General features: G+C 36.0%; 1 protein-coding gene across 6 annotated transcripts in view; it reads right to left on the bottom strand.

Annotated features, from left to right (window-relative positions):
- The window catches only part of CTNNA3 (catenin alpha 3), a 1703691-nt gene that overhangs the window by 629889 nt on the left and 1046353 nt on the right, over positions 1–27449 (bottom strand). For all 6 annotated transcript variants that reach the window (XM_073240982.1, XM_073240983.1, XM_073240981.1 and 3 more), the window contains one exon: positions 10155–10247. In XM_073240982.1, coding sequence (XP_073097083.1) covers positions 10155–10247 — 93 coding nt within the window. The remainder of the gene's footprint in view (positions 1–10154; positions 10248–27449) is intronic.

The raw sequence follows: 27449 nt of genomic DNA, 5'->3' as shown, positions 1-27449 counted from the left end.
GGGTGAGTGGTGTGTTAAAGCCTCCCAAAATGAATGCATTGCATTCTATTTCCTCCTTTAATTCTGTTAGTATTTGTTTCACATATATTGGTGCTCCTGTATTGGGTGCATATATGTTTATAATGGTTATATCCTCTTTTTGGACTGAGCCTTTTATCATTATGTAATGTCCTTCTTTATCTCTAGTTACTTTCTTTATTTTGTGGTCTATTTTGTCTGATACTAGTATTGCAACACCTGCTTTTTTCTCTCTGTTGTTTGCATGAAATATCTTTCTTCGACCCTCGACTTTTTATCTGTACACGTCTTTGGGTTTGAGGTGAGTTTCTTGTAAGCAGCATATAGATGGGTCTTGCTTTTTTATCCATTCTATTACTCTGTGTCTTTTGATTGGTGCATTCAGTCCATTTACATTTAGGGAGATTATTGAAATATATGTACTTATTGCCTTTGCAGGCTTTATATTTGTGGTCACCAAAGGTTCAAGGTTAGCTTGTTTACTACCTTACTGTGTGACCTCACTCACTTATTGAGCTGTTATAAACAGAGTCTGCTGATTATTTCTTTCCCTTCTTTTTCGTCCTCTTCCAATCTTCATATGTTGGGTGTTTTATTCTGTACTCTTTTTAGGAGTGCTCCCATCTAGAGCAGTCCCTCTAAGATACCATGTAGAGGTGGTTTGTGGAAGGTAAATTCCCTCAACTTTTGCTTGTCTGGGAATTGTTCAATCCCTCCTTCATATTTAAATGACAATCATGCTGGATACAGTATCCTTGGTTCAAGACCCTTCTGTTTCATTGCATTAAATATATCAAGCCATTCTCTTCTGTCCTGTAGGGTTTCTGTTGAGAAGTCTGATGATAGCCTGATGGGTTTTCCTTTGTGGGTGACCTCTTTACCCTCTCTGGCTGCTTTCAATACTCTGTCCCTGTCCTTGATCTTTGCCATTTTAATTACTATGTGTCTTGGTGTTGACCACTTTGGATCCTGTCTCTCATGAGTTCTGTGTTCCTCCATAGTCTGAGCAACTATTTCCTCCCCCAGTTTGGGGAAGTTCTCAACAATTATTTCTTCAAAGACACTTTCTATCCCTTTTTCTCTCTCTTCTTCCTCTGGTACCCTTATAATGCAGATATTGTTCCTTTTGGATTGGTCATACAGTTCTCTTAATATTACTTCATTCCTGGAGATCCTTTAATCTCTCTCTACATCAGCTTCTATGCATTCCTGTTCTCTGGTTTCTATTCCGTCAATGGCCTCTTGCATCTTATCCATTCTCCTTATAAATCCTTCCAGAGTTTGTTTCACTTCTGTAATCTCCCTCCAGACATCTGTGTTTCCCTCTGGACGTCTGTAATCTCCCTCCGGACTTCATCCCTTAGCTCTTGCATATTTCTCTGCAGCTCTGTCAGCATGTTTATGATTTTTATTTTGAATTCTTTTTCAGGGAGACTGGTTAGGTCTGCCTCTGCAGATCATTTCTCAGGTGTAACTATCTTGGTCTGGACCAGATTTTTTTGCCCTTTCATGGTGATAGCAGTGGCTGTAGGCAGGTTGTGGGTGTGTCAGCTGGGAGAAGAAAGTCCTTTCCTGCTTGCTGGATGCCTTGCCCTTCTCCACTGCCTGTGATGGCTACCTGCACTCCTGGAGCAGCCACCGGGTTAATCTCCTATGCTGCTGTGGGTGGGGTGTCCGTCAGAGCAGTGCAGAGCCCTGCGGGGAGTGGCAGGCACGCCAGGTGTGCTCCTCTGTGCTAGCAGCAACCCTGCCGGGCAGCTGTGTAGCAGCAGCAGCCTTTGGGTCTGGCCCGGGTGGCTGTGCGTTGGGCTGGGATTCCAGTCGGCTCCTGGGAGTGCGCCTGCTCCCTCTGGCTCCGCTGCTGGTGTGCACAGGGCTTTTCCACACAGGCTTCTACCAGGCTCTGGCTTCACTGCCGCCGATGTGCGTGAGCCACGCCTGGGCTGTTCAGTTGTGCTGCTGTGGGCTAGCCCTGTGGTTCACGGATCTGCTCTCGGTTCCTTCTAGTGCTTCCGCCCCCGGCGGGTGCTCCCACTCTCCTGCTACTGGGCCCGTGTGTTGGGGTCCACGCCAGTTGGAGGAACGACTGGCAGGCTGCCTAGTCCTGTGAGGAGCTTCAGAGATGCACTGCCTCCCCGGGGTTTAGGGCGCCTAAGTTTCCCCGGTATTCCCAGCTGCCAGGACAACTTCATCCAGCTATGGGGTCCCTGTCTCTTTAAGACTTGCAGAAAGCACTTGTTTTTCTTTTGTCTCAGGGGCACCGGTTGCAGGGACCTGCCCACAGGTTTTGCTTTTCCGTTTCTCTAATATCCAGCACCCTGTACACCTTGTGTCTGCATTCCAGGTGTGGATTTCTAGAGTTGGTTGTTTAGCAGTCCTGGGCTTTCACTCCCTCCCCGTTCTGACTCCTTTCTTCCCGCCGGGTTTTGGGGTGAGGGAGTGTTCGGGTCCCACCTGGCCGCAGCTTGTATCTTACCCCCTTTGTGTGATGCTGAGTTCCCGCAGATGTAGATGTATCCTGGCTGTTGTACTGCATCCACTGGTGTCTCTTTTAGGAATAGTTGTATTTATTGTATTTTCATAACTATATATGTTTTGGGGAGGAGATTTCCTCTGAACTACTCATGCTGCCATCTTCCTGTGATCCATCCCATAGAATTCTTAAGAAAATTATTATTTCAAATTAATTATTTGGGTCCTATAGTTTTATTTAGTTCCAAACAAAATATCCATCATCATCATCATCATCTACAGAAGATGAAAGAAAACATATATGCTTCCCCAGAGCATGATACTTAGAAAATTCAGTGCTTTCCATTCATAGACATGCCACCTGCTCAATCACAAAAACAAACAAAACCCCCATACAAATCAGGGCACGTGCTTCCATTGGAAAGAGAGAGCCCAGTGTCCTTACTGAGGCATGTACTAAATACAGGAATACATCATAACTTCATCAGGCTGCTGTTGTAACAAAACAGCCCTGTCCATGCAAAGGGAAATAATGCCAGTCACTTCACATGACTTGCACTTCAAGCAGACAAAATGTTACACGGAGACATTTTATCACTTTGGTTAGAAATCGGGAGTTTCTACACCTCCCAGAAAACAAAGGATGCGAAATAGTGCTGGCTTTCACCATCTTCTTGCCAATGTCTACAGTGTTAAATAAGTCCATGCAGATATAATCATTCATTCCACAAACATGTACTGAGTGCCTATTTTGTATCAGGCATTATTTATAGGATACATCAGTGGACCAAAAACTCCTGCCCTTGTGGAGGTTACATTTTTCCATGTTTAAATATGAATACAGGAGATCTCCAGTACACACCCTGCCCCAGTGACTTTGCTCTTTTTATACCTCACAAGCTTCTATGTCTGGGACAATTTGGACTTCCCTTCCTGTTTTCAAAATATCCAATATACAACATTTTTAGAAAGTAATTATATATTTCCAATCAGCAACTTATAAAAATAGATCTCCAAGCACATCACTGAAAATCAAGTAGATGCCTCTGCAAGCTGTTTTAGCTCTGTCAGGTCACTGGATACCAGCTGATGAGGCAGATAAACCACAAAGAAGATATAATAAAGCTGTACCAGATATTGACTCAAAATGACAGTGATTAGAAACTTGGCTTGATTTTGGAAATTCTAAGCATTTGTGCGAGTTTGTCTAATTGAGTTTGTCTTATTTCCATAGGGAAAATATCCTAGGTTCTTGCCACGCTTTCTATGAATTAAAGAATCTTATTCACAGAAAGAACCTTTAAGATCATCTCATACCTCTACCACCCAATCAATAGTGAAACTCTTTTCCAGCATTCTTTCTCTCTTCTCTTTTCACAAGGCACAGTCTATCTGGCTCTTGTTTAAACACATTCAGTGATTAGTTAACAGTTCACTATGGCTTAAAAAATCTCATTATTTTTCTGCCTTGCCCTTAAACTGCAGGGCCTGAACCCAGCATGGTATTCTAGATATCCCCATGCCAAGTACATTTCACAAGCTAAGGATCAATCATTTTTAAACTGTATGATGGTCCCCATGCCACACTACTAACTTGTATAGCTGAGTCACCTAAATTAGTACTTTCAATTTTCTTGATTTTTCAGGTGATTAATAATTTTGAAAGAAGGAGGTAGAGAAAGGGAAATAACTAGTGTAGGGTTGGGACACTTTTGTTTTGCCAATTAAACCAATAACCATATGAAAAAAACTATTCATAAATTAAATATTCTGATGGATATCAAACAAGTATAAAGTACATAAATGCCTGATAAAATGTTGAATAAATTTTACTTGGTGAAGAAAGCTAACTATACTGAACTAATTTCACTATAGACCATGAAAATACTTTCATGGACTAGTGCTTGTAATTCATTGAGCTAGATAACAAATGCCCCTCTTGACTCCTGGTGCCTGAGGTGCTAATGATAAGCGATGTTTTTCTGATTCGCTTATGCAATAGATTTTACTTAACCAAAGGCCCTGACTTTATATTTACCTTTATTAAATTTCACTTTATGAGCTTTCAAACATTAGTCTAAATTATCAACATACTTTAGAACTTTGAAGCCTATCTTTCTTATTTTTGTGCCATATGCAAATACAAAATGTTTATTTTAAAATATCCTCCCAAGTCACTTGTTAAAATGGAACAAGGGTCAAACCCTATAGAGAGCTTTATCCTTTCACCTGGTTGAGTTCAAACAGCTATAGCACTCTGGCAATGCTCTCATCCAGAGCACATTTCTTTCCTTTATACAAAAGACAAAACCAATAGAGGATTTCAGGATGGAGATCCTTGCAATTAAAGGCTTGTAGGCCAACTTCTCACCCAAGGCATGTACCCTCTGAACAATAGCCTGGTCAATTGGTCACTCTCCATGTGTTTTAATGTCTTTGGCATTGAGAAACTCCAAATCCCTCTTTCTCAATAAACTCCAATCCCTTTCAGGATTGCTGTGTTAGAAAACTCATTCTATATTGAAATGAAATTGGTATCCTGCTAGCTCAAACTTAAAGGTCGTAGTTCTGCTCCTCAGGGACCTTCAGCCCAAGTCTTAACAACATCATCCTTTAAAGATTCAAAGAGATTCATCATGTTTCTCCAAGTCTTACCTTTTCCTGCCTAGAAATTCCCCATTGCTTTTATGAGTTTTTCTCATGACATAGTTTCAGGATATGCCATTATTTCATACATCCTCTCCTAAATATGTGCCAGTGACTTTTTTTTTTAATGTGACACATATAACTGGGCAAAGTATTATTAGCTGTAGTCCTTTTAGACACAGTAAGAGCCAGGATGATCCAATCACTGGAACCTAGGTTAATTCAATCTTATTTAGCAAACAGAAATTAAGTGTTTCTACTGTCAGTTCCTCCTGACCATGTGTTTTCTCAACTTGACTCATTCCAGAATCAATCTGGAAATTTTTTAATTGGTTCATTTTGTTCAGAAATTGATAAAACACTTAGTTCTGGTTAAATTAAGAGTCCTAAAAGAAATAAATGGAATGTAAAAGTATTCCTCTCTGTCCTTTGTCCCCAGTCACACTTCTTGCAAGTAATCACTATTAAAATTCTTATAAGAACCTTTTGGAAAAATTTTCTATGCCTACATAAACATATGGCTCAATCTATCTCCTTTTTTTCACATAGATGAGATAATATACATACTCTTCTGAAATCTGCCCTTTCCACTTATCCTGGGTATCTTACATCTCAAAACATATATTAAGCTGATTTAACTACTTTAAACAGCTTTTAACATTTTCTGTTAACAGCCATTTTGGTTGGTTCTAACTTTTGACATTACAGATAAAGCTGCAAAAAAACCTTACAGGCTTAAGTGCATGCCCGCACATACAAATTGCTGGATCTGCAATTAGTGTACCTCAATGTATTTGCATGTTTTATTTCAACATATATTGAATTTACACACATGTATACACAGACATATGCACACAACTGGGGTACACTCCAGACTTACTAATTTTGAGTTCCAAGATACACTACATAAAAGAACATACAGCTTAAAAGTAATTTTAGTACAGAGAAGTTTGGGAATAAGTTTTCAAACTTATTCTTTGATGAAAAATATTAAATCATATTAGTGTTTCTGATAGCTTCACCACATTGTTGATTCAAATTGAGATTAGTATCAAGTAGGACCTCTTCACCTTTTGCAATTTGTTTTATAGTGACCAGTATCTATGGTTTGATGTTTATAGCTATTATATTTCATGTGGATACTAAGATTTAGTCCATATTCTAGAATAACCAAATTCTTTGTAACTGGATTCTTTTAGCTAATACTTTTCCTATACCCTCTTATTGTTAACTGAAAATTTCAAGAACACTGTTTTATAATTTTTTCCAAATCACTAATAAAACACTGAAATGAGAAAGGTCAAGAACAGATCAGTTTAGCATATCAGTAGAAGTCTTGCCCTTGGCTAGCAAGTACACATTAATAAGCCATTTTAAGGACTTTTTTTTCATCAGCTGCAACTCAAACTAATTATACTGTAATTTCTTTTTATGTTGTCGAAAGAAGACATGCCCCATCAGAAAGAGTATCACAAGAGCTGTTGCCAAAAGCCTTGCTACCCTCTCTAAAGAAAAAATGATTTATCATTCTAGAAACCCTGTCATTCATTTACACATTGAAAAATAGGTATTGAATATTTGATATATGCCACATTTCTGCTGCACACAATGGATAGAAGTAGCAAGGAAGGAAGACTAAACCATTGCCTTCATGAACTTTAAGGTTGACTGAGGCAAATGTACAGTAAAACAACAATATAAAATATAATTTCAGATTGTGATAGAGACACTGAAAGAAAGAAATATGATCACATAATAAGGTACAGCTGGAGTATTCATTTAAGGAGACTGATCTTTGAGAAGGTGATATTTGAGCTGAGTCCCCATGAACTGAACAAACAGGAGCTATCCATTTCGCCATATGGGAAAAGAGCACTGGGAAATCACCAAGTGCACACTCCCTTGGGTGAAAAGGAGCTTATTGTGATCTAGAAACTGAAAGGCCAATGTGCAGATATTTTATAAGTGAAAAGGAAATTGATATGGGGTGGGGCTGGAAGCTAGGCAGTAGGAGGTTCATATATGTCTGAGTAAGCCATTAACACAATGTCTGCATTTTACCTTAAAAAGCTAAGGAAAGCAATTGCTGTGGTAAACATCTTTAAAGTTTTACTTTGCTGAAATGTTCTCTTCAGTAATCAGGAAATTATAAATTAAAACCAGTAAGATAAGCTTAATACTCTTCAGATTGAAAAGACATTTTAAAAAGTGGCAGCATCAAGTGCTATCCACATTGCTTTTTATATAGTTACTAGATTAGAAAGATATGAGTATAAGCATGGAAACAATACAGGTGATATTTTCTGTAGTTCAAGACGAAATGATTGTTGCACAGGCTAAGGTGTTGATGTATAAGATGGAGAAAAGCATATAGACTTAAGATGCATATTTTTGGTGAAATTGATAGGACTTGTTACTGGATTTGATAGGAAAAACAGCCATTAGACCTCATTAGAATATAAGCTTCACAAAGACAAGTATTTTTGTCTGTTGTTTTTTTTTACTATTTTTCCCCCCAGATGTATAAACAATGCCTACCACATAATATTGTCCAATAAGTGTTTACTGAATGAAGAAAGGAAACCTCCAGGTTTTGTCCCAAAGCAACTAGGTGAATGACCGTTCCATTTGACTAAAATTGGTGAGACTGAAGAAGCAGCAGAATGAGATGAGGTTGGAAAAATACAGAGTTCCATGTTGGGTAATTTTTTAGATGTCTTCTAGATATCAAAGTAGAAGTGTGAAGGGGAAAAATAGATATTTGAGTCTTTGGGAGAGAAGTAAGACCAGGAGAGAAAAATTTGGAAGCCATCAGTATATAGCTATGGAATTTACTGTAATAAATCATAAAAATCTAAAGTCCCCAAAGTATACAAAAAATATCTGACTATGGAGATACATAAAGTGTGTTTATTAATGGAAAGATTCAATATCTTAGAAGAATCATTATTCCCTAAAATAATCAAAATCTAAAGCATTTTAACAATTTTAAGTCTAACATGTGTTTTCATGCAATTTGACAGGTTGATCCTGAAATTTATGTGAAAGAGCAAAAAGTAAGAACTGTAACAATTTTAAGAAAAAAATCAAGGTGAGAAAACTTGTCTGTAAGATATTTAGCATAAAACCGTATTTAAGAGATATGATATTGTTGCTGGGATAAAGTAGACCAGTGGAACAAAACAAATTCCAGAAACTTTTATACCTTGAAACATATTTCAGTTTATATATAAATCTATATTTACATATAGAATATTAGTAAAAAATTACACAAATGGTATGTGTTATATATGTACAGCATATTATATAAAATATGTGCTACATATATATTTATTATATATGTGAATAGTATATAATACATATATGTGTGTATATATACATATATATATATATGTATATATATATAAAACAATGGGAACATTTAAAAAGTATATGTGTATGAAATAATAGTAGTATTTCACATTAATTGGGAAAGGATCCGCTATTTAATACATGATGGTGGACTAGTTAGCAGCACTGTTGAAAAAAAATGGACCTCTTCAGATGAAGTAAAGATCTAAATGTTAAATAACAATACTTCAAACTTTTTTTTAAAAAATGTGGGAACTATGTAATGGTTTTTATTGGAAGAATTTTTTAAGGCAGAAACCAATAAAACATAGTCCAGGGTAGGTACTAAAAAATCTATTGAAAGAATTAAAAGATAGAGCATATGTTTACATTAAAGTTCTTAAAATTCTCTGTGATTAAACTATTACTTTAAAAGTTAAAAGCTACAGTCAACAGACAATGTTTTTAACAAATCTAAGCAATGCAACATCAACCACAACAAAAAAGACAACCTGACTAAAAATGGGCAAAGGGTTTGAGCAATTCACAGAATTAGAAAGCCAAATGGTTAATAAACCCCATTTGAAAAAAATGTTCTCTTTAGTAATCAGGAAATTATAAATTAAAACCAATAAGATCTACTTAATACCCTTCAGATTCAAAAGACATTTTAAAAAGTGACAGCATCAAGTGCTATTCACATGCAGAGAAACGAGAACTCTCACAGACTGTTGGGGGGAATGTAAGTGATTTGACCAATTTAGAGATCGCATTGCAGTTTTCAGGTTCTCTGTGAAATCTCATAAAAAACTGACATCAGTTATGAAATCACAGTTGCAAGTACTCTAGACTCCACTTCTCCAGCCAGTGTGTACTTGTTAATCAACATTAAGTCCCAAGAAGCAGTCTCCCATACTGTTTCTTCAATATTCTTAAAGATGAAATTGTCAGCAAGGCAAGTCAGGAATTAACACATACTCTACTTTTAGTAAAATGAGAATCTTAGCAGAGGCTTGAAGTCTCTACTCATTGTTATATGTCATAGCCTTACAATGCTTGTGGTCTTTATTAGGAACTAATTACTCATATCATTTCTTGATTTTCTAAGATGAGGTGTTTAATAGTGCCTTTATGTGTATCCTGATTCATGGCTACAAGACTATTAGTCATCTAGAAATAATTCCCTAAAAATGTTCTGCTCTTCAGATCTTAATAAATTTCTTAATTTCAGACAAGAAAACATTTCTTGATTTTTTTCAGACTTAAGACTTTTTACGATAAAGGGTGGAGGGGTGTTGGGAGTTATTCCTTTCATACTGTTAGAAATTTTAAAATGAATTCTGACTAAAAATAAATCACATCTACCTGAGAAAGTACTGTTTTGATTTCAAACTATATTCTTCCCTTAAAAAATTATGATACAGTCCCTTAGGGGAAGTTACAAGAACCAGGTGCTAAGCAAAGTACTAGGTACTTAGTAAAAAATAAACCAAAATCTTAGGAGGCTTCATCTTCTGTGTTTAAAATAATATTTTAATGTCATATGTATTAAAGTCTGAAGCATTATATTTATATTATACATTATATATTATATAGAATTATAATTATATTGTATATTATATATATTGTAACTATATATTCACATATATATAGTTTAATGAAAAGAGGTAGTAACTTAGTTATCATACCTGTGGACACAAGGTTTCCAGGTGACTGGCTGCGATTTTGACAATTTTAATCCCATCTTCATTTGTTGACATAGAACAAGCAAGATTTGCCACCTTAAATACAATGCAAAATAATAGAAATTATTTCAGATTGCCAAGCAAATGCAGAAACATTTATTATACTAGACAAGTAAGAACATGTACATATTTATTGAAAATCTCAGTGACAAACAGCAGCATTCTCATAAATGTCACTGGCATCTGTTTTATGGAGTTATTCAGAGAATCTACTAAAACAAATAACAACTCAGAAACTTAGGGAATTGTTTAAAACCAAAGGGAAGACTGATGAGTGAATCAGTAAACCCTATACAGTCTCTTCGTATCAACATCTAGCACATAATAAGATGCTGACTATGATGGTTTCCTGTGGGACTGAAAAAAAAGGTTTGTCTATGGACTGAATGCTAATAAGTTTTTGGAAACTCATATGATCGTGGTTTAAGTTTGTAACTGGTTTATTATTTCCCAGAGGTCTATTATACATACTTAAGTTGCATTAAGCATGACTATTTCTTTATTCATGTTTTATTCAGCATCAAATATTCTACAAACCTGAACAAATACAAGATAATCATATTCTTCTTCCAGTTCTTGATTTTCTACTACAACTCCATGTCCAGCAGTCAATTTGATTCAAGCAAATTCTACATGTACAAATACTTTCTTCATATGATTACAGAGCCATGAGAAGAGCATGAGATTCCTTTCCTTTCCTCTGTCACTCTTATTCAACATTCCTCTTGCTAGCAACTGAGTGTACAGGGTCAGCATTTTCTCTGGTCTACAAGATACCTCACTGTCTTCAACACTGCAAAGAAATCTCTTTTCTATAATTAGTTTTCTAACTTTCCTAATGTCTCTGCTGGTTATTATATACTTTAACACATTGCAGTTTTTACTGCTCAAATCCAAAGTGCATTCAGTTGGAGAGAAATCACATGCTAGCTTCATGCAGTGGAAGCAAACAACAAATATATCTTCGGATCACTGTTTGGAGAGTACCACAAAATGTTACCTAAATGGATTTATGGTCTTTGCTCTTTTACAGCGTTATGTTTAAGATGTCAATAGTGAAACAACTCTTCGGTTTGCATTTACATATAATGAAATAACAGCCATACATTATTTCACTGTGGAAGGATATTGTTCATTTTATTAATGTACATGGAAATGGCTTACTTGAAAAGGTCTTGTTGGCTTGAAGGTCATAATGCCTCAACTTTTATATCTGACACGTAATTAGCACATTTGTGAATCATCTGAAAAGGGCAGCAGTTTCTGTACTTCTTTCCCTCACTCCTCAAGCTCCACTCATAGAAAATAGAATTCACCAGTCTAATTGCTTTTATATGTCTTATGATAATTTGCATTATGCTTGCAGAAAATATTTACCAGTCAATTTGAGCGCTGTTTAAGCGAAATACAATAAAATTAAAAATTATTGACTCAATCTTTTAGGCAAGTCAGATGAATGCTGGTTAATCCAAACTTTAAAAATTACAGAAAGTGCCCCATACACCTTTTTTTTCTTAACTTAAATTTTTAATGTATCATCTTTCTCTTCTTTTCCCTTTTAAAAACAGACAGTCTTATTTTGGATATTAGCTGGCCACCATGTTTATTATAAGCCAATTCAGTGACTAACATAACATGGAAATCATCTTAAACATGAAAGTTTTGTTTATATTAGCAGATTTAAATTTTGTAAAACTCTCAATAGAAAACACAACACAACTAAAAGTTTTCTGTTCAATCAGTGATTATACCAACACTCTGTCTTCCTTCATTCAGACATACTTGAACTTCACCTTACCAGAACTGTTCTGTCAGGTACAATTTCTAGGTAATCGAGTACTATTTCCAGATTAAGGCACTTGAGTTTAGTGATACTTGGTACAAAAAAAAAATTGAATGTATAAGATAGCTAGTGTTCTATGACAAAACAGAAAAGTGATAGGAATAAAATCTCTTTATACTCCTAATTTGAGTGATTTGTGACATAATCCCAAAGTCACATCAATGTGTAAATGAAAGCCAAATTTTTTCTAACAATATTCCTCAATTCTATATAGCTATTTAAGAAGTCAAGTATGTTGCCAAGCACGGCATGAAGAAAAACCCCTACTAGTCAAAAAAAGCAACATGCAAATAAAATATTTGGTAAAGTAGTTAGATATCTGACATCTTTTGTATAACTAACTTTGACAATGTCTTCGTAAAGCTTCATTATTAAAGAGATCCTTGTGGAAAGTTTCTGTCCACTAAGGAAAATTAGGGCATAGGGAGGTTTTGGACACATACAGATCTGGATTTGAAGTTGATTCCCACAGTTGATAAGCTTTCTAACCAATATTAAATTTTCCGAGCCTACTTTGTCACCTGAAAGTGGGTATGATAATACCTACCTCACTAGCATGCTTTGAGATTTAAATGAGATGGTGTGTGGAAATGGCCTGATACTTGTTAGCCCTCATCATGTAAGAATTTTCTTCCAGCTCATCTATCTTTCTCCTAATGCAGGGTGAGAAATAACCCTCACTCTCTCAAGAGGTTTTATAGAAAGAAAACCTTAGGAATCTAAAGAAATTTGAAGAAAAAAAAAAGTATAATCCAAGAACCACAAACTCAAGTCTTTTCAATACTCATCCAGCAAACGCTGAGTCTAGATGTATACCAGTGGTTGGGGTGGGCCAGTGAGTCCCCAGTCAAACATGAGTGTGTATGCCCTACATAAACAAATTAGAACTCATTAAAACAAGATTAAATAAAAGGAAAAACCCACTGCCTTGACCAAACTAATAGTTTGTTGGCTTACTTTAATTCATAGGTCACCAGCTTACAACCTCTGACCCAATATTCTAATCTTCTATTGTATAGATTGGAAAACAAAGTCAAACAGGGAGAAGAAACATATTCAAACCATCCAATGACAGATAGACTACTATGTGTGTGGTCTTTTTTGCACCCTGAGTTAATGTATTGACAAAGGTTCCTGCACTGAAATAAGTGACCAGACTTTTTACTGATATTGTGACTGATAAATTACTTTAAACAAATGGGATCAAGTATTCTCAGGTAAATTCACAAGTTTATTAAAAAGAGAAGTCTGGGACACAGTCATTTTTTCACTTTTACAAGAAAACTAAAGTATATCACTAAGTTAATCACTGATACTGTAGCTAATAATTTGCAAAAGTCATATAAACAGGGACATATTGTCATATTACTGAGAGGAGAGTGGCTTTTTTACATGAGTACTCCCCGCATGAACCTCTTTCCTTTACACCAGTCCTTCTGGCATCTAAGATACATGACCCAATCTAGATCCTTTAAACCTGACTACATTAACTAACATCTGGCCTTTAAAAGAAAAAAGAGAAGCTGTAGACAACAAAGCCTGACAGATGATTCCTGAACTAATTCACATTTATTATTATCCTGTTGATGTTTGTTCTTCTCTTCTTGGTACCTAGTTCAAATTCTGTATACCAATTTTGTATGTTCCTGCAATTCTATTTTCTGGACTTCAGTTCTTGCCTTTTACCTGGCTAGAATATGGTAACCTTCATTCCCTAACCTTTGGTCTTACATGAGAAATTCTCTTCTGTGGAACCTGGCTTCACAGAAGCTTCTCAGCTAATCTAGTCCTGTCTCTCATTTACTATCAAGGTCAGGGAGATGGCCACACCTGACCAAAAAGAATGACTCACCAATGGCAGATCCAAGGACACCTATAAAAAAGATATTTGGGGATCGGGAGTTTTTTCAATGATCTTTATATCAGTCTACAATGCAATATAGGCGTATCTCTGCTTTTCACCATTATTTTGTTCGGATTTAGTAAAGAGATTTTATTTTAAAAGTATTAAATATCAGAGAATGCTATATTTTAATATAATAATATCAAGGTTTGTTTGAAATCTCAAGAGCACTATTTGTCCCCTCAGTCATTTTAAACAACTGAAATGGTATTGTTGCTAGGAATGAGCTCACTATTTGGACAGCTGCTCATCATGTATCATGCACAGTTTGTTACTAAGGAATTCTCACACAGATATTTACTGTGATATGATTTCTCAAGAACATGAAACAAACCTTGATGCTTGGTGAAATTTTCATTGTTACACATTCATTATTTATATATAGTTCACATAGCTAATTGTAATATCATGACACTGCATCCTAGCTCTCAGTGGGAGAGAAAGGTCACTGTCTCATTTTCATTCATTTTTCTCTTCGGCAGATGGTCAGGCAACTCCTGTGTAAACACTTTCAGAGACAGAGAATTACAGAAATAGACAGAGAATCATCCTCTGACCCTTCTTCATCAGAAAAAAGAAAATTTTTGAATTACATATAATATAAGCATAAAGCTAAGTATCAATTACTTTAAGTTATGGAGGAAGAACACTTGAAGAAAGAAAGCCCTTGGTTCATTAAACTTAATTGCCCTATGTTGAATACCATCTGACTCTGTATGTTTATTGGTAACATCAAAATCTGACAAATCTGTAGCAAAGATACAAATGAACACAGGCTAACTTTCGGTAAGGATACAGAAGCAATAGAGCTCAAATGAGTTCTTTAACTTGGTACTTGCAAAGGAGATTTGGCTTTCTTTCTGAATTTAGAAAAGAATAAAGGTTCACAAAAGCTTGTGAAGAGGCGTGAAGAAGGAAAAGACAGGCCCATGTCCCTTAGTCATACTAGTAAATAGCAAAATTTTAAGTCACTGGCCAAATCACTGAAAGAAGGCACATGAGAAGTTCTTCAGGCTCGTGGGAGATAATCAGTTGGATTGGATACTCTGAGTTGCCACTGAGATATATAGCTAGACATAGCCAATAGGTAGTTAGGTATTTAGTTAGGAGGGGTCCACAGGGGATATGAATTAGGGAGTCCCTAGCTTACCAATAGTGATTGGATGTGATTGTGCAGGAAACAAATATTCTTAGAAGAGTATCTAAGGTACCAAGATTTATTAGGCAGACAGAAGAGGATAGTTCTATGATGAGTCTTGGAAAAAGTGACCAGAGATGGAGGTTACCTACAATACTCTTATGTCATGGAGGCTGGGAGAGGAGAAAGTTTCAAGAAGATGGTCTCAAATGTCACATATTGAGAGGTCAAGTTAAGTAAACCCTGAAATCATCCATTAATTCAGTCAACAGAGAGCCATTAGTAGGGTGCTTGGGTAAATGATGATGAGCAAACAAGCCTCACATGGACAAAGGACTGTGTCAGTGGTGAAGTAGTCCCATGTGCCCTGTGACTCAAAGAGAAGGTAGCGGCCTCCTCAACAACACTCACTCTCCCATTCCCATATCTATCCATCTCTGCTGACTTCACCTCTCAAACATTTCCTGAATCATCTATTTTTCTTGTTCACATCCTAGTCAAGTTTACTGTCAGTTTTATTTTTTCATTCTGTGTCCAATCTTAGCTTTTACTCACAGCCACTGTGCCTTCTTTACAAAGTGTCCACCATAGTACAGGCGACTTTTTTTTCAAATACAAATTTGATTCCCCCATCATCTCCCTGTCCTCACACCACATCCCTTTCCCTACAAAGTCCTATATAGCCTGGTCCAAGACTCATCATGCATGCCACAGAAGGACATTTTCTTTAGCCTGAAATATGTTCCTTCTCCTTCCTCACCTCCACACTTATACCACTTAGACCTGCTTAACTTCCAGCCTTTAGGTCTCTGCTCAAAAGTAATTCCTTGCAAAGCTTTTCACCATCATCCTATCTATCACCTATCCCTAGGACCTCCCACTCCCTAAGTCAGGGTTTTCCTTCAGAGCATGATTCTTGGTTTGTAGTTATACATTCACTGAAGAGATTATTTGATTAGTGATCATTTCCTCTGCTTTATAAAAGCAGGGGCATTACCTGTGTTTTTTTATCATCAGGTCCTTAGTTTATAGTACCTGATATATGGCAACTAAACAATAAATAGTTGTTCAGTGAAAGAATAAATGCATGGATGCATGAATTAGTATGCTTAAGAATGTAACATTGCCAAAGATAGAATGAAAAAAATGGAGTTTAGAGGGAGGAGAAAGCAGCAGAAATTCAGGACAAGTGAATTATGTGAATGAAATTTCCCTTTGAAATTAATTTTCAATATCCACAGAAGCTTAGACAGCTGGACTTCAAAGAAAAGTTGTACACTTTCCTTCTAGTTTGGTCATCATTCTTAACAAAGCTCAGTGGGCAGCTTCTTTCAAGTTTTACTGTCACCTAAGATATCAAATTGGGAACAACTGAATAGCTCCCAATTTAGCTTTGAATTTATTTATTTCTAATCAGGTAAAATAATTCTTCAAAGAGCTTGAGCTGCTGCCGAATGCTGGTGAGAATGGCAGATGGGAAGAGGCATGGTAACAACTGTCAAGAAACCCAGGAGCTTTAGTATCTCGTGCAGAATGTAACGTAATCATGCTTTGCTGCCAGCAAGCCTAGCTGCTCAGAAGCCTGTGGCATGGTGTAGATGGGAGTCTGTCCCAATGTTGGCATCCAAATGACCTCTATCTAAGCAAGACATTCTCTTTTATTTCTCCTAGTGAAACAATGCTGTTCTGCTTCTCCTTGTGGTAACAAGAAATGACTATGAATACGAGTTTTGTAGAATACTGAACTAATAGAATTGTGCTTTCAAAGTGCCTGGCAAGATGCAGGGAAACAATATCATCAAGCAGAAAATATTGATTATGCACCTAGTATGTGGGCTGAGAACTGCCAGGGAAATCTAAGGCAATGGAAATGAATCTCAAGATTCACAATTTATTTAAAAGGAACACATGATAGAGAATAAAACTCTAGTTTCTAAGTTCAATAGGAAGCTAGAGGCAGGTGAACTTCTTAGAAGTGAGTGTAGTCAGGGTGGTTCAGGGAAATAGATTATTACCAAAGAACTTCACATTCTCTTGGACTTCAGATCTCAGGCTGCTTCTCAAGCCTTATAAATCTTAAACCACACAATCCTGTCTCTGATGTTGGTTGTGCTAATGTAACTATTTACCTCTTTTTTGGTAATCTATCTGTGAGATGAGGAACAGATCAATTATTTACTTTCTAGGCTCCTCCCATTTCAATAATTGTGTTTTACTGATTATGTAACTTAATAATAAAATTAGACAGGAAATAGATGAGTAGAGCTATCAGGAAATTTTGCTAATTAAAACACAGAATTTCTAAATAAAATGTTAGCAATTTAAATCCAACTATATAAAAAAAGAATAACAATACTATAAAACAATATTGTTTATCCTAGGATAAACCAGTGGCTCATGATTGGGAAATGGAAAACAAACTTAAGTTCCATTCTTAAATTAATAGACACATTACTATATTTCAACATATTTTAGAAAAGAATTTGATAGAAATTCTATGTCTATTCCTGTTAAAGCACAACAAAGCTAAACAAACTAATAAAAAACTTGAGCGAGCTATGAATAGAAGGACATATTCTTAACCTGAAACAGGTCAAATTCTAGAAATTTACAACAAATATCTTGCTCAAAAGTCAAGACTAGGGTTGCATTCCCACTGTCACTGAAGTTCACCAGTATTTTATTCAAAAGTCTAGTCAATGTAAATGAACCTAAAAAATAAATGATAGATAAAAATATTGTAACGAAAGAGGGGTATTTATATTCTCATGTGACAGTTATCTATCTAGAGAATAAAACATAATTATCTAAGAAGCTGTTATTACTACTGAATATTCAATAATACAGCTTAATATAGGATGAAAAATATGTATTATTTTCCTATACATCAGCTAGCATCAAAATAAAAGTTTTAGTAATACAATGTCTCCGTCGTAATAACAACTTAAGTTATAAATTTCATAGTACATATATATATACCTATTAATAAATAAGTACAACCCTATGGTATATGTATATATGCATATCATATGTATATATGTGTATCTGTGCACACAAATACACAAATAACACATGTATGTATGTGTTAAGTTTTACTAATGAGAGAACAACTGAATGGATCTGGAAAAATATGTTCTTGGATGAGAATATTCAACATTATAAAATAAAATGTCTACTCTTACTGTATTTGTCTATTAATTTAAGAATGGAACTTAAGTTTGTTTTAATATACATCTAGAAGAGTATCTGAAAGACTAGCAAAGACCATTTACAAAAGAATGAAGGAAAGAAGAGTAGGTGAGGAATTAAAATACAGGGAAATTCAAACCACTATATTATATACTTGAAACCAATATAATATTACATATCAACTATACTGTAATAAAAAATAAAATAAAATACATGGGAATTTAGTGATTATCAGAGCGATGAGAAAAATAATGGTTATGGCTTAATTAACAAATTGAAGGGGGGAGTTCAAGGTATGTAAAAAGATTGGCATGTATGACTACATAATTTTTTTAAATTTCAAATGAACTTATAAAGTCAAGACTCAAAAGATGAACAAAAATATTTGTTATATATAATAATCCCCAAAAGACTATTATCCATTAAGTTCTAAGTATCTCTTAAACATCAATAAGGAAAAGAGGCCAAAATGGACAACCTATTTAAAGATACTTCACATATCAAATATGACTAATAAATATATGAAAAGATGTCCAGTGAAAAGACACTCTTGATCTATTAAGCAGAAAATGAAACTAAAACAAGAAAACTACATTTTTTGCATGTCATATCAGCAATAATTAAAAAGTTTGATATTGTCCCATATTGCTAAGGGTATGGGAAAGCAAGTGGACGATAAATTCCCCACTTCTTAGAGAGCAATTTAGCTGTATCTATGAAAATTCAAAATTCGTAAAACCTCAGCAATTCAGTTTAATGTCATCTGTCATTCAGAAATATAAACCTATAGCCACAGGAATATTGATTGAAACTTCATCTGTATGTTCCTATTTTAATAAAATTATGTATGTACAGATATGTATAAGTTCAAAGTATAAAGTCTACACTGATAAATCTCAGTGAGTCATATATAAGAAATGAAATGGAATTCCTATTGCCATGAAGAGAGGCATCCCATTTTAACTGTATGTTTCTATATTGACTGAAATATTTCCAGATACACTGCTATATTTAAAATGATGATTCATAAATGTGATTGATAATCTACAATGTAACCAGGCACTGATATTAACTCATGTTTATTTAATATAATGACAAATATCAAATGAACTAAAGCCCATCGCCAGTGGCAAAATTAGACCACCCAAAAGTGTCCTTAATAACAAATAAAAATGTAATTTGTTTGGAATGCTGAAGGTATTCCATGCATGTTGTGTAGTGTGTGGGTGTGTCTCTCTGTGTGTGAGTATGTGTATGTGCAATGAATATAAACTGATGATGCTTGTGGCTAAGGGATTATAATAAATATTATATTTCTTTATTTTTTATCTTACCCATGACCCCCAACTCTATTCAAATTTGTATCTGAACTTCTTGTTCTTCTTCAGTGAGTCATTAAAGATGAAAATATTCATTTGTCTAAGTGGACATACGTCAATGTTGTTCTAAAAAAACAGACATTAGTATGCTGTATCAGTTTGTGCCATCACAAAAGAAACAAACGAGATGAAAACACACGCACACACACACGCGCGAGACTTAAAGAGGTTTGGCTTTTAGATTGTTGCTTCTGATGAATTATCTGAAGTGTATATTGCAGAGCTCAAATTAAGGTCTGCAATGTATACTGCTCTGAGTCCCTTTACCAAACACGTTTCTCATCTTTTATTTTAGAACAATATATAATGACATATAAATGCACATATACTATATTAATATGCAATGTAAATTATAATGGAAAAACTAGCTAGACAGTTGCCTCAAGGTCCCTCTCTGAATTAAGCTATTATTCACCCCAGAATCACCACCCAAAGGATAAAAGTATGCGCCACCAGACAAGTAAATGTAGTAAAATAAACAGGATCAAATAAAATCTAACTACCAAAGAGACAAAATAAATCTGGACTATAAATTAAAGACAAGACTGAGTGTTGTTTCCTGAACTAGTGATACACTTTGTCATCTGCTGAGGGTCAAGCATAAATAATGAAGCATGAGGTCCAATAAGTCCTTACTAATAGGATCAGTGTGTAAAGGGCAGATGTCAAAAACTACCATAACTGGCCTTAATTATCATTGAAATTGACACTAGATTTCCAAAGCAATTTTATAACCAGTGACCTGGCCTCTCAAGTGGCAGAAAGAGAACTGATTTTCTTAGACAGACTATGCTAAAGCCAATATAAAGTTTTCAGCTAGTTTAATTGTGAGCCAACATTTTTTGTGCATATCACTCTATCCAAATGCCATTATGGAAAAAGAACTTGTCATGCCCTGCAAAGAGTTAATTAAACCATCTTGCATAAACTTTGAGGGTATAGATAAGACAGCTAGGCATCAAGACATCAACACCTGTCCACATTCCTCACTTTCATAAAAGAAGGGGTCTCGTAGTAGCATGACAGGTAGCAATCAATCATCTGGTAGCTTTAATTTTGGAAGACACCCAGAATGATAACTTGAACAACAGTTTGTTTGTTTTCCTGGCAGGCATCTGTTTATGATTAAATTCTAACTTTGAGGGAAACAAATGAACTTTAAAATTACTAGAATTATAATCCCAGAGAAAAACTTCTGTCTCTCAGCGTAAATGGCTCATAGTGAGTAACACAAATGAAAAAAAACAATGTGTGTGAAAAGGATGTGTATGTGAGCACAGAGAGGTGGGACTGGTGCAAGGTGGGGGTGCTGTGTATGAAGGCTCAGCGAAATACACAAATCATTTTACTACTACTAAACACTATGATTTCCATATCCCCTCATCCTTGAGGTGCCCAATCTTGTGAGGATTACTTGGTTGGGTTCTGGATTTAACTTTCATGATAACAGGGCATAGCCAAATGATGTGATATAGGATGACAATAAAATCAAAGATTTAGGCCCCTGTAAGTTTGACAAGGATATGAATTATTATATGTTTGATCTTAACTATGCCTGGTTACCTATTCATGACACTGAAATATCAGGCCCATAATGTGAGTAGTTGCTGTCATTAGAGGATATGATAATGATAAAATACTTGCCATGTAATCTCGGCAATGTTTCTTGATATTACTAATGGTTCCCAATAGCTCTAGAAGGAGGAGGGAGATGGAAGGAGAGGGAAAGACCTTATTTTATGAATCTTCCTTAATTAGAGCAAACCAATACAGTAATTCGATCTGCACAGGTTAAATTGTGAAGTTCCTGACAACAGAAACCATCTTACCCCTCCTTAGGGTTCTAAGATTTTGCAAGTAATGGTGGTGCTCATAGTCTTTATCAAATTGAATAAATTTAAGCCAACATTGCGATTAAAATATTTTTCATATTGTCTTTTCTAGGAAGACAATTTATGATTAACCTGTTTACAAAGGGAAAAGACAAAAAACCAAATCCCACAAATATTTATTATGTATCAGGTCTATTACAGACACTCAAGGAAGAATAGACAAACATATTCTCCCATCCTGTAGGATGCCTTTTTGTTCTGCTGATGGTGTCCTTTGCTGTACAGAAGCTTTTTAGCTTGATGTAGTCCCATGTGTATGGAGGTTCCTCAAAAACTAAAAATAGAAATACCATTTGACCCAAGAATTGCACTCCTAGGAATTTCTCCAAAGAATACAAGTTCTCAGATTCAAAAAGACATAATCACCGCTATGTTTATTGCAGCACTATTTACAAAAGCCAAGATATGGAAGCAACCTAAGTGTCCATCAGTAGATGAATGGATAAAGAAGAGGTGGTACATATACACAATGGAATATTATTCAGCCATAAGAAGAAAACAAATCCTACCATTTGCAACAACATGGATGAAGCTGGAGGATATCATGCTCAGTGAAATAAGCCAGACGGAAAAGGACAAGTACCAAATGATTTCCCTCATTTGTGGAGGACAACAACGAAGCAAAACTGAATGAAAAAAACAGCAGCAGACTTGCAGACTCCAAGAAGGGACTAGTGGTTACCAAGGGAGAGGAGTGGAGGAGGGCAGGTGGGGAGAGAGGAAGAAGGGGATTGAGAGGTATTATGATTAGCATACATGGTGTGGGGGGGGGGGATCATGGGGAAGACAGTGTAGCACAGAGAAGGCAAATAGTGTCTCTGTGGCATCTCACTACACTGATGGACAGTGACTGCAATGGGGCATGGGGGGGACTTGATAATATGGGTGACTGTAGTAACCACATTGTTTTTCATACGAAACCTTCATAAGAATGTATATCAATAATACCTTAATAAAAATAATCACAGCCTCAAGAGTCGGAGGGCATTTTGCATCATCCAGTCTAGTTCTTGACCCCTTCCTCAGGGCTGGCCTGCTCGCACTGCACCTGGGACCTTTCAAAATGTTGTCAGGCTCAACACCTGAGGAAAGAAATCCCGCAGCGTTCTGGCCTTGCTCAGTGTGTGCCGTTTTGTTCGAGAAGTCAGGAGACAGGTTGCTTTCTTTCTTAGCTCTTGGAGGCAGAGGGTGGGCTTTCCCACCTATAAGATGGTAACCTTCTAAGTGCCTCCCTCTTGGGACTGAAAGGAGAGTACAAAGTGCCCTGAATGCTTAGCTGCCGGAAACAGAAAATGCCAAAGAAAAGCATAGTCCATTTTTCACTGCTGCAGTTACAGACCTACTTCCCCCTCATCTCTGGCTACTGTGGATTCCTCCTTCCTCGGGCTGCCGGGCTTCGGAAAGCACAACCCCACCTTGTATCTCCTTCTCCTGTTGCTTAATTAACACTAAGGGGCAGCTGTCATCCTTGCGTAAGACCACAGCCATCGCTGGATTACTCGAGGGCTAATTATGCTGTTTGTCCAGGCACAGTGTTTTTCTTCCTCCCAGCAGCCTACCTTGGAGACCCTTATTGCTCATTATTACCTCCAATAGTGGAGGAACAAGACTGTCAGCTGTGCCACTTCTTACATTTCCAAGAAAAAGCTTAAATCTAAGTAATGCCATTCTAGGCTTCCTCTGCAGGGTTTTCTTAGCTCAGCAAAATTCTTCTTATAATCTTTGTTTAGAATTTCTTTCTAAATGCTGAATTATACTATTAAGAACTAGAAATATTTTCTGCAAATGATTTACTTTTAAATCTGCTATTCAGACATCTCTAAGGGTCACTGGTAACTCAAGTTCAATTCTTTATCTCCTCTCTCCCAGCAAATTCTAGTCAATCTATTTATTTCAATTGGACATATTTTCCCATCTTCCTCCAGCATTGGACATAAAAGTTTATTGCTCTTTCTTTTCCCATCAGTAGACTAATGTCAGTCCCTACTATCTCCCTCAATCCATCTCCCACAGTGCGTTTTCCTTTATCATGCCCCACCCCATCATTTTCCCTTTTCTTAAACTAAACTCCTTACTCCCCACATAACCGATGACCTGCCACTGTCACCGCTGGCCCTTTCAGGAATCTCTAGGCACCACAGCTGAGCTGCCTTTATTGATTTCTGGGCTCTGAACAACATTCCTTTTTGTTTTCCTCACTTTTTATTCTCTTCACATATTTCTTTTCCTCTCTCACAAATTCTTTCATCATCCAGATTCTGAGATTCCTTCAAACTCTTCCTCTCATTTTGCTCCTTTCATGACACTGTCTCTATGATAAGCAAAAAACAACCTATAAAAAAATATGGATTCTTTTCTCGTACTTTTAACACCACCATATTTATTTGCTTTCTCTTTTGGTGAATAATACATTTCTTGTTATTTTGCTAACAGAATCTGTGAGCCAGAGGCTAATTTTACATTATGTTTTAAAGTGAATAGTAGACTATTTTGTCATAGCAATAATAAGTGTACCGGAAACAGGAAGTGTACCGGATAGCACTCTTTTGGGAACTTTGAAGTCCTAAAGGGTGGGACTCAATGCTCTGGTAGATTAGTTAAACCATAAAGTAATTAAGCATAACTGCTTGTCCAGTTTAATATTGTTAAGATGGTACAGTGAGTGTTTAAGCTAGTATTGAAAAAACTATTTTATTATTTCAAGACTTCCCTCATAGTGACAGTGACCCTGTTTTTAGTAGGTCCAGGAAAGTACTCAGATTAACTTATTTTCACTCTGTTAACAGGTACAGATGAAATGGAGGTTGGTTCTTCTATGAAAATATGAGGCAGAATGATGTGAAAAAGGAGAAATGGCAATTCGGATTTCGGGATCCAGGCACTGAACTCTCTCTGCTATTTTCTTGTATTTCACTTATAATATCTGCCATACAGATGACTAACCTCAAAGGTTGCATTATCAACCTGAAGTAGTGCCCTCAAATACATTGGGCTAGTGATAACACATCAAATCTCTTAAGAGTATTACTCAATGATTTAATTTCAATCCTTCTAACTCTCCACTATATCAAAATAACCAGCAAAAAATTAAGTTTGAAGTATCTATTTAGAAGTCACTGTGCACACACTGTTTTGGGAGTTCATAATTAGTTTTAAAAAATATAATCTGGAATCAGAATCATTCTAACACTGTGTGTCACTTTATGGTTATATTACTCTATGTATGTAAGAAAAAATGACCCTAATAAATTTACCAATTCAAACTTTCTACTTCATATATGTCAGTTTTAATTCATCACTTTAATCATGTAAAATTCCTGGGTAATTCAAATAAAGTCTTCTCTGCAATGTCAATTGCACTGTGGATGAACTCTGTACATACACATATATCTAACTTAAACATTCAAAAATTTAATGAGTTTAAAATGAATGTGTGCTTAGTCTAAAATTTAGGGGACACACAGTTAAATATAAAAGTGCAAACCACATTATCAGTGTGGATAAGATTGCTCACTCAATGCCTACTCTCAATTCCACTTTCCTTTTGCTTTTTCTACCACTCTAGGTCATATTTTAGAGCTCTAGCCAGATCCCCTCTTCAGAATGGATGCACCCATCTCCCAGCTGCTAGGAATATCTGCTGCTGACCATTCATAGCTTAGTCTCTCACTAGGAGCTCCCATGAGCTGTAGGGAACTACCTTCTCCAGCAGGCACTCACAGGTAATGACAGCCTGAACCAGTGAGACAAGGGCTCATTCCCCTTGCTCTCAATTTGTGATGATTCTCAGAGGCTGTCTGAGTTCCAGAGCCCCCAACAGATCAAGTGAGATCTCAGTTATAATCATGTTACAAGCTAGTTTCTCCCTCTATCTGGTCCTCACTTTCTCCGTTGCTTACAGTTATTGACCAAGATCACATCCCAATAAGTGTTCTACATGAAATTTTTTGTATCAGTCTATTTGCAGAGGACCTAATTTAAGAAAACTGAAATACCTAGAAAACAAAATACTTCTCTGTCTCCCTTGTTGTTCAGCTTAGCTGTGTGCCAGTGAGATTGGGTACAATTTCTCAGGGAAGAATTTATTTTTTACTTCATTCATAACCAAGATTAACTAGGATATGTTCCTTTGATATTTTCCCTTCATTCCCCTCCTACCCTAGATACAGACAAAACATTGGGGCAGCAGCAGCAACAAAGCTAACATAGTAAGCATCCCCAAATACCCCAGCTTACTAGCACATGCTTTTGGGTCAGGCTCACCTAATCCCCAACTTCTCATGTGTAATGAAATTTATCACCATGTAAAAAAAATAACTGAAATTCTCATTTCCTTCAGAAAATTAGCCAATAAAAATGGTGATACTTTTTTTGAATCACATATAGATACACCCCTGAAATCAAACCTTACAATCCCTCCACCCAGAAAATATGACTAGTTCATTTAAGCAATGCCAAATCTATTCACAGAAAAGCAGCAGGTTAGGTAGAAAATTATTTTCCCTCGTACTGGTTGTGCAGAGTGTTGCAGGGTCTGAACTGCTGCCAAGATATTTGGCATTGGCATACCTCCACTTCTCAATTTGCTACAATGCACTTAACCTACCACTGTTATTCAGCGTACTGAAACTGCAAGACAAGTGCCTGTGTGTACACCTGAACTCAACTATTCCCTTGGATAGAAATATTTCCAAACAGGGTGATAAATATAAATGCCTGCCATTTTCGAAAGTACATATAATAAACATTCCTGAAATACTTTGAAAGCCTACAGTTAACAATAAGCTTCTGTATATATGGATTGGAGAATAAGGGGCAAGGAAAACTTCATAAAGTTTATTATTTATTATTATTTCTGCCATGACCTCCTTACAGGATTTTTTCAGTAACTTGAAAAAGTCAATATCTCAGCTGTTTGAAGGCCCTGCTTTAGAATCCCAGGGACACATACCCAGATAAGTTCTAGCAATTATTCATGGAACAACTTGTCCTATACCCAACTTATTAAGTAGACCATTGAAAGATCTTTTCAAATCTTACATTTTGTAAAAGGAAGCTTGACAGACAGACAGAGAGACAGAGATCAGGTGATAACAAAGATCATAACATAACTAAACCAAAAGCATTCCAGTTAGCTAGTGGAGAATAACAAATCATTCCAAATTTAGTGATTTAAAATAATGATAATCATACAACTTATAAGACAAACTTGTAAATCCTACCAGTAATGATTGGGAGTCCACACTGTCCTCATATTTAAATAAAATTTTATTTCTGACTAAATATTGAAAATATTTTATTTTTGACTCTATGTTGATTGGAATGCAGTATGTCTAGTCTCAGAAATGAAGATAGCAACTTTGCTCCTCTGGGTAATTAATGACCTTGTTTGTGACTTGGAGCATGATACTAATGTATGTTAAATCCTCCTTCCTTAAATGAATCTATTCTTTGTTAACACTAGGTTTGGAACTTGAAAATTTTGCAAGTTGAGCTATATTCGCATCATAAATTTTAGATGGGAGACTATGGGCATCTTTTTTCTAGTAGGGTTGATAGCATTACTACCAAACCATGCAGATGGAATAGGTATCTAGTCTAGACCACCTCTTTTTATAATTATCTGACAATTTCTAATGGCCCTGTAACACATAAAAGGGTCTAATAAACAGTTTATCCTAAGGTTTCTCTGTTGCAAATCAATGCTTCTTAATCCATTTGTAGACAGTTACAAATATTTGCTAGCTGTCCTCACAGATTCAAAACTGACCACTGTAAAAAAGATACATATTCTATTGTCTTTATTCTGCATTGCTTATATCTATTTTTCTACTTAAAAATATTCCTTTCATTCCAAAATCATGGTACATTTGAATAAACTGCATACAAAGAAG

Source organism: Manis javanica, chromosome 7 (assembly GCF_040802235.1).
Source record: "Manis javanica isolate MJ-LG chromosome 7, MJ_LKY, whole genome shotgun sequence".
NCBI classification, from domain to species: Eukaryota; Metazoa; Chordata; class Mammalia; order Pholidota; family Manidae; genus Manis; species Manis javanica.
Note: the sequence above shows the minus strand (reverse complement) of the source record. Positions and strands in the feature narration are given on the sequence as shown.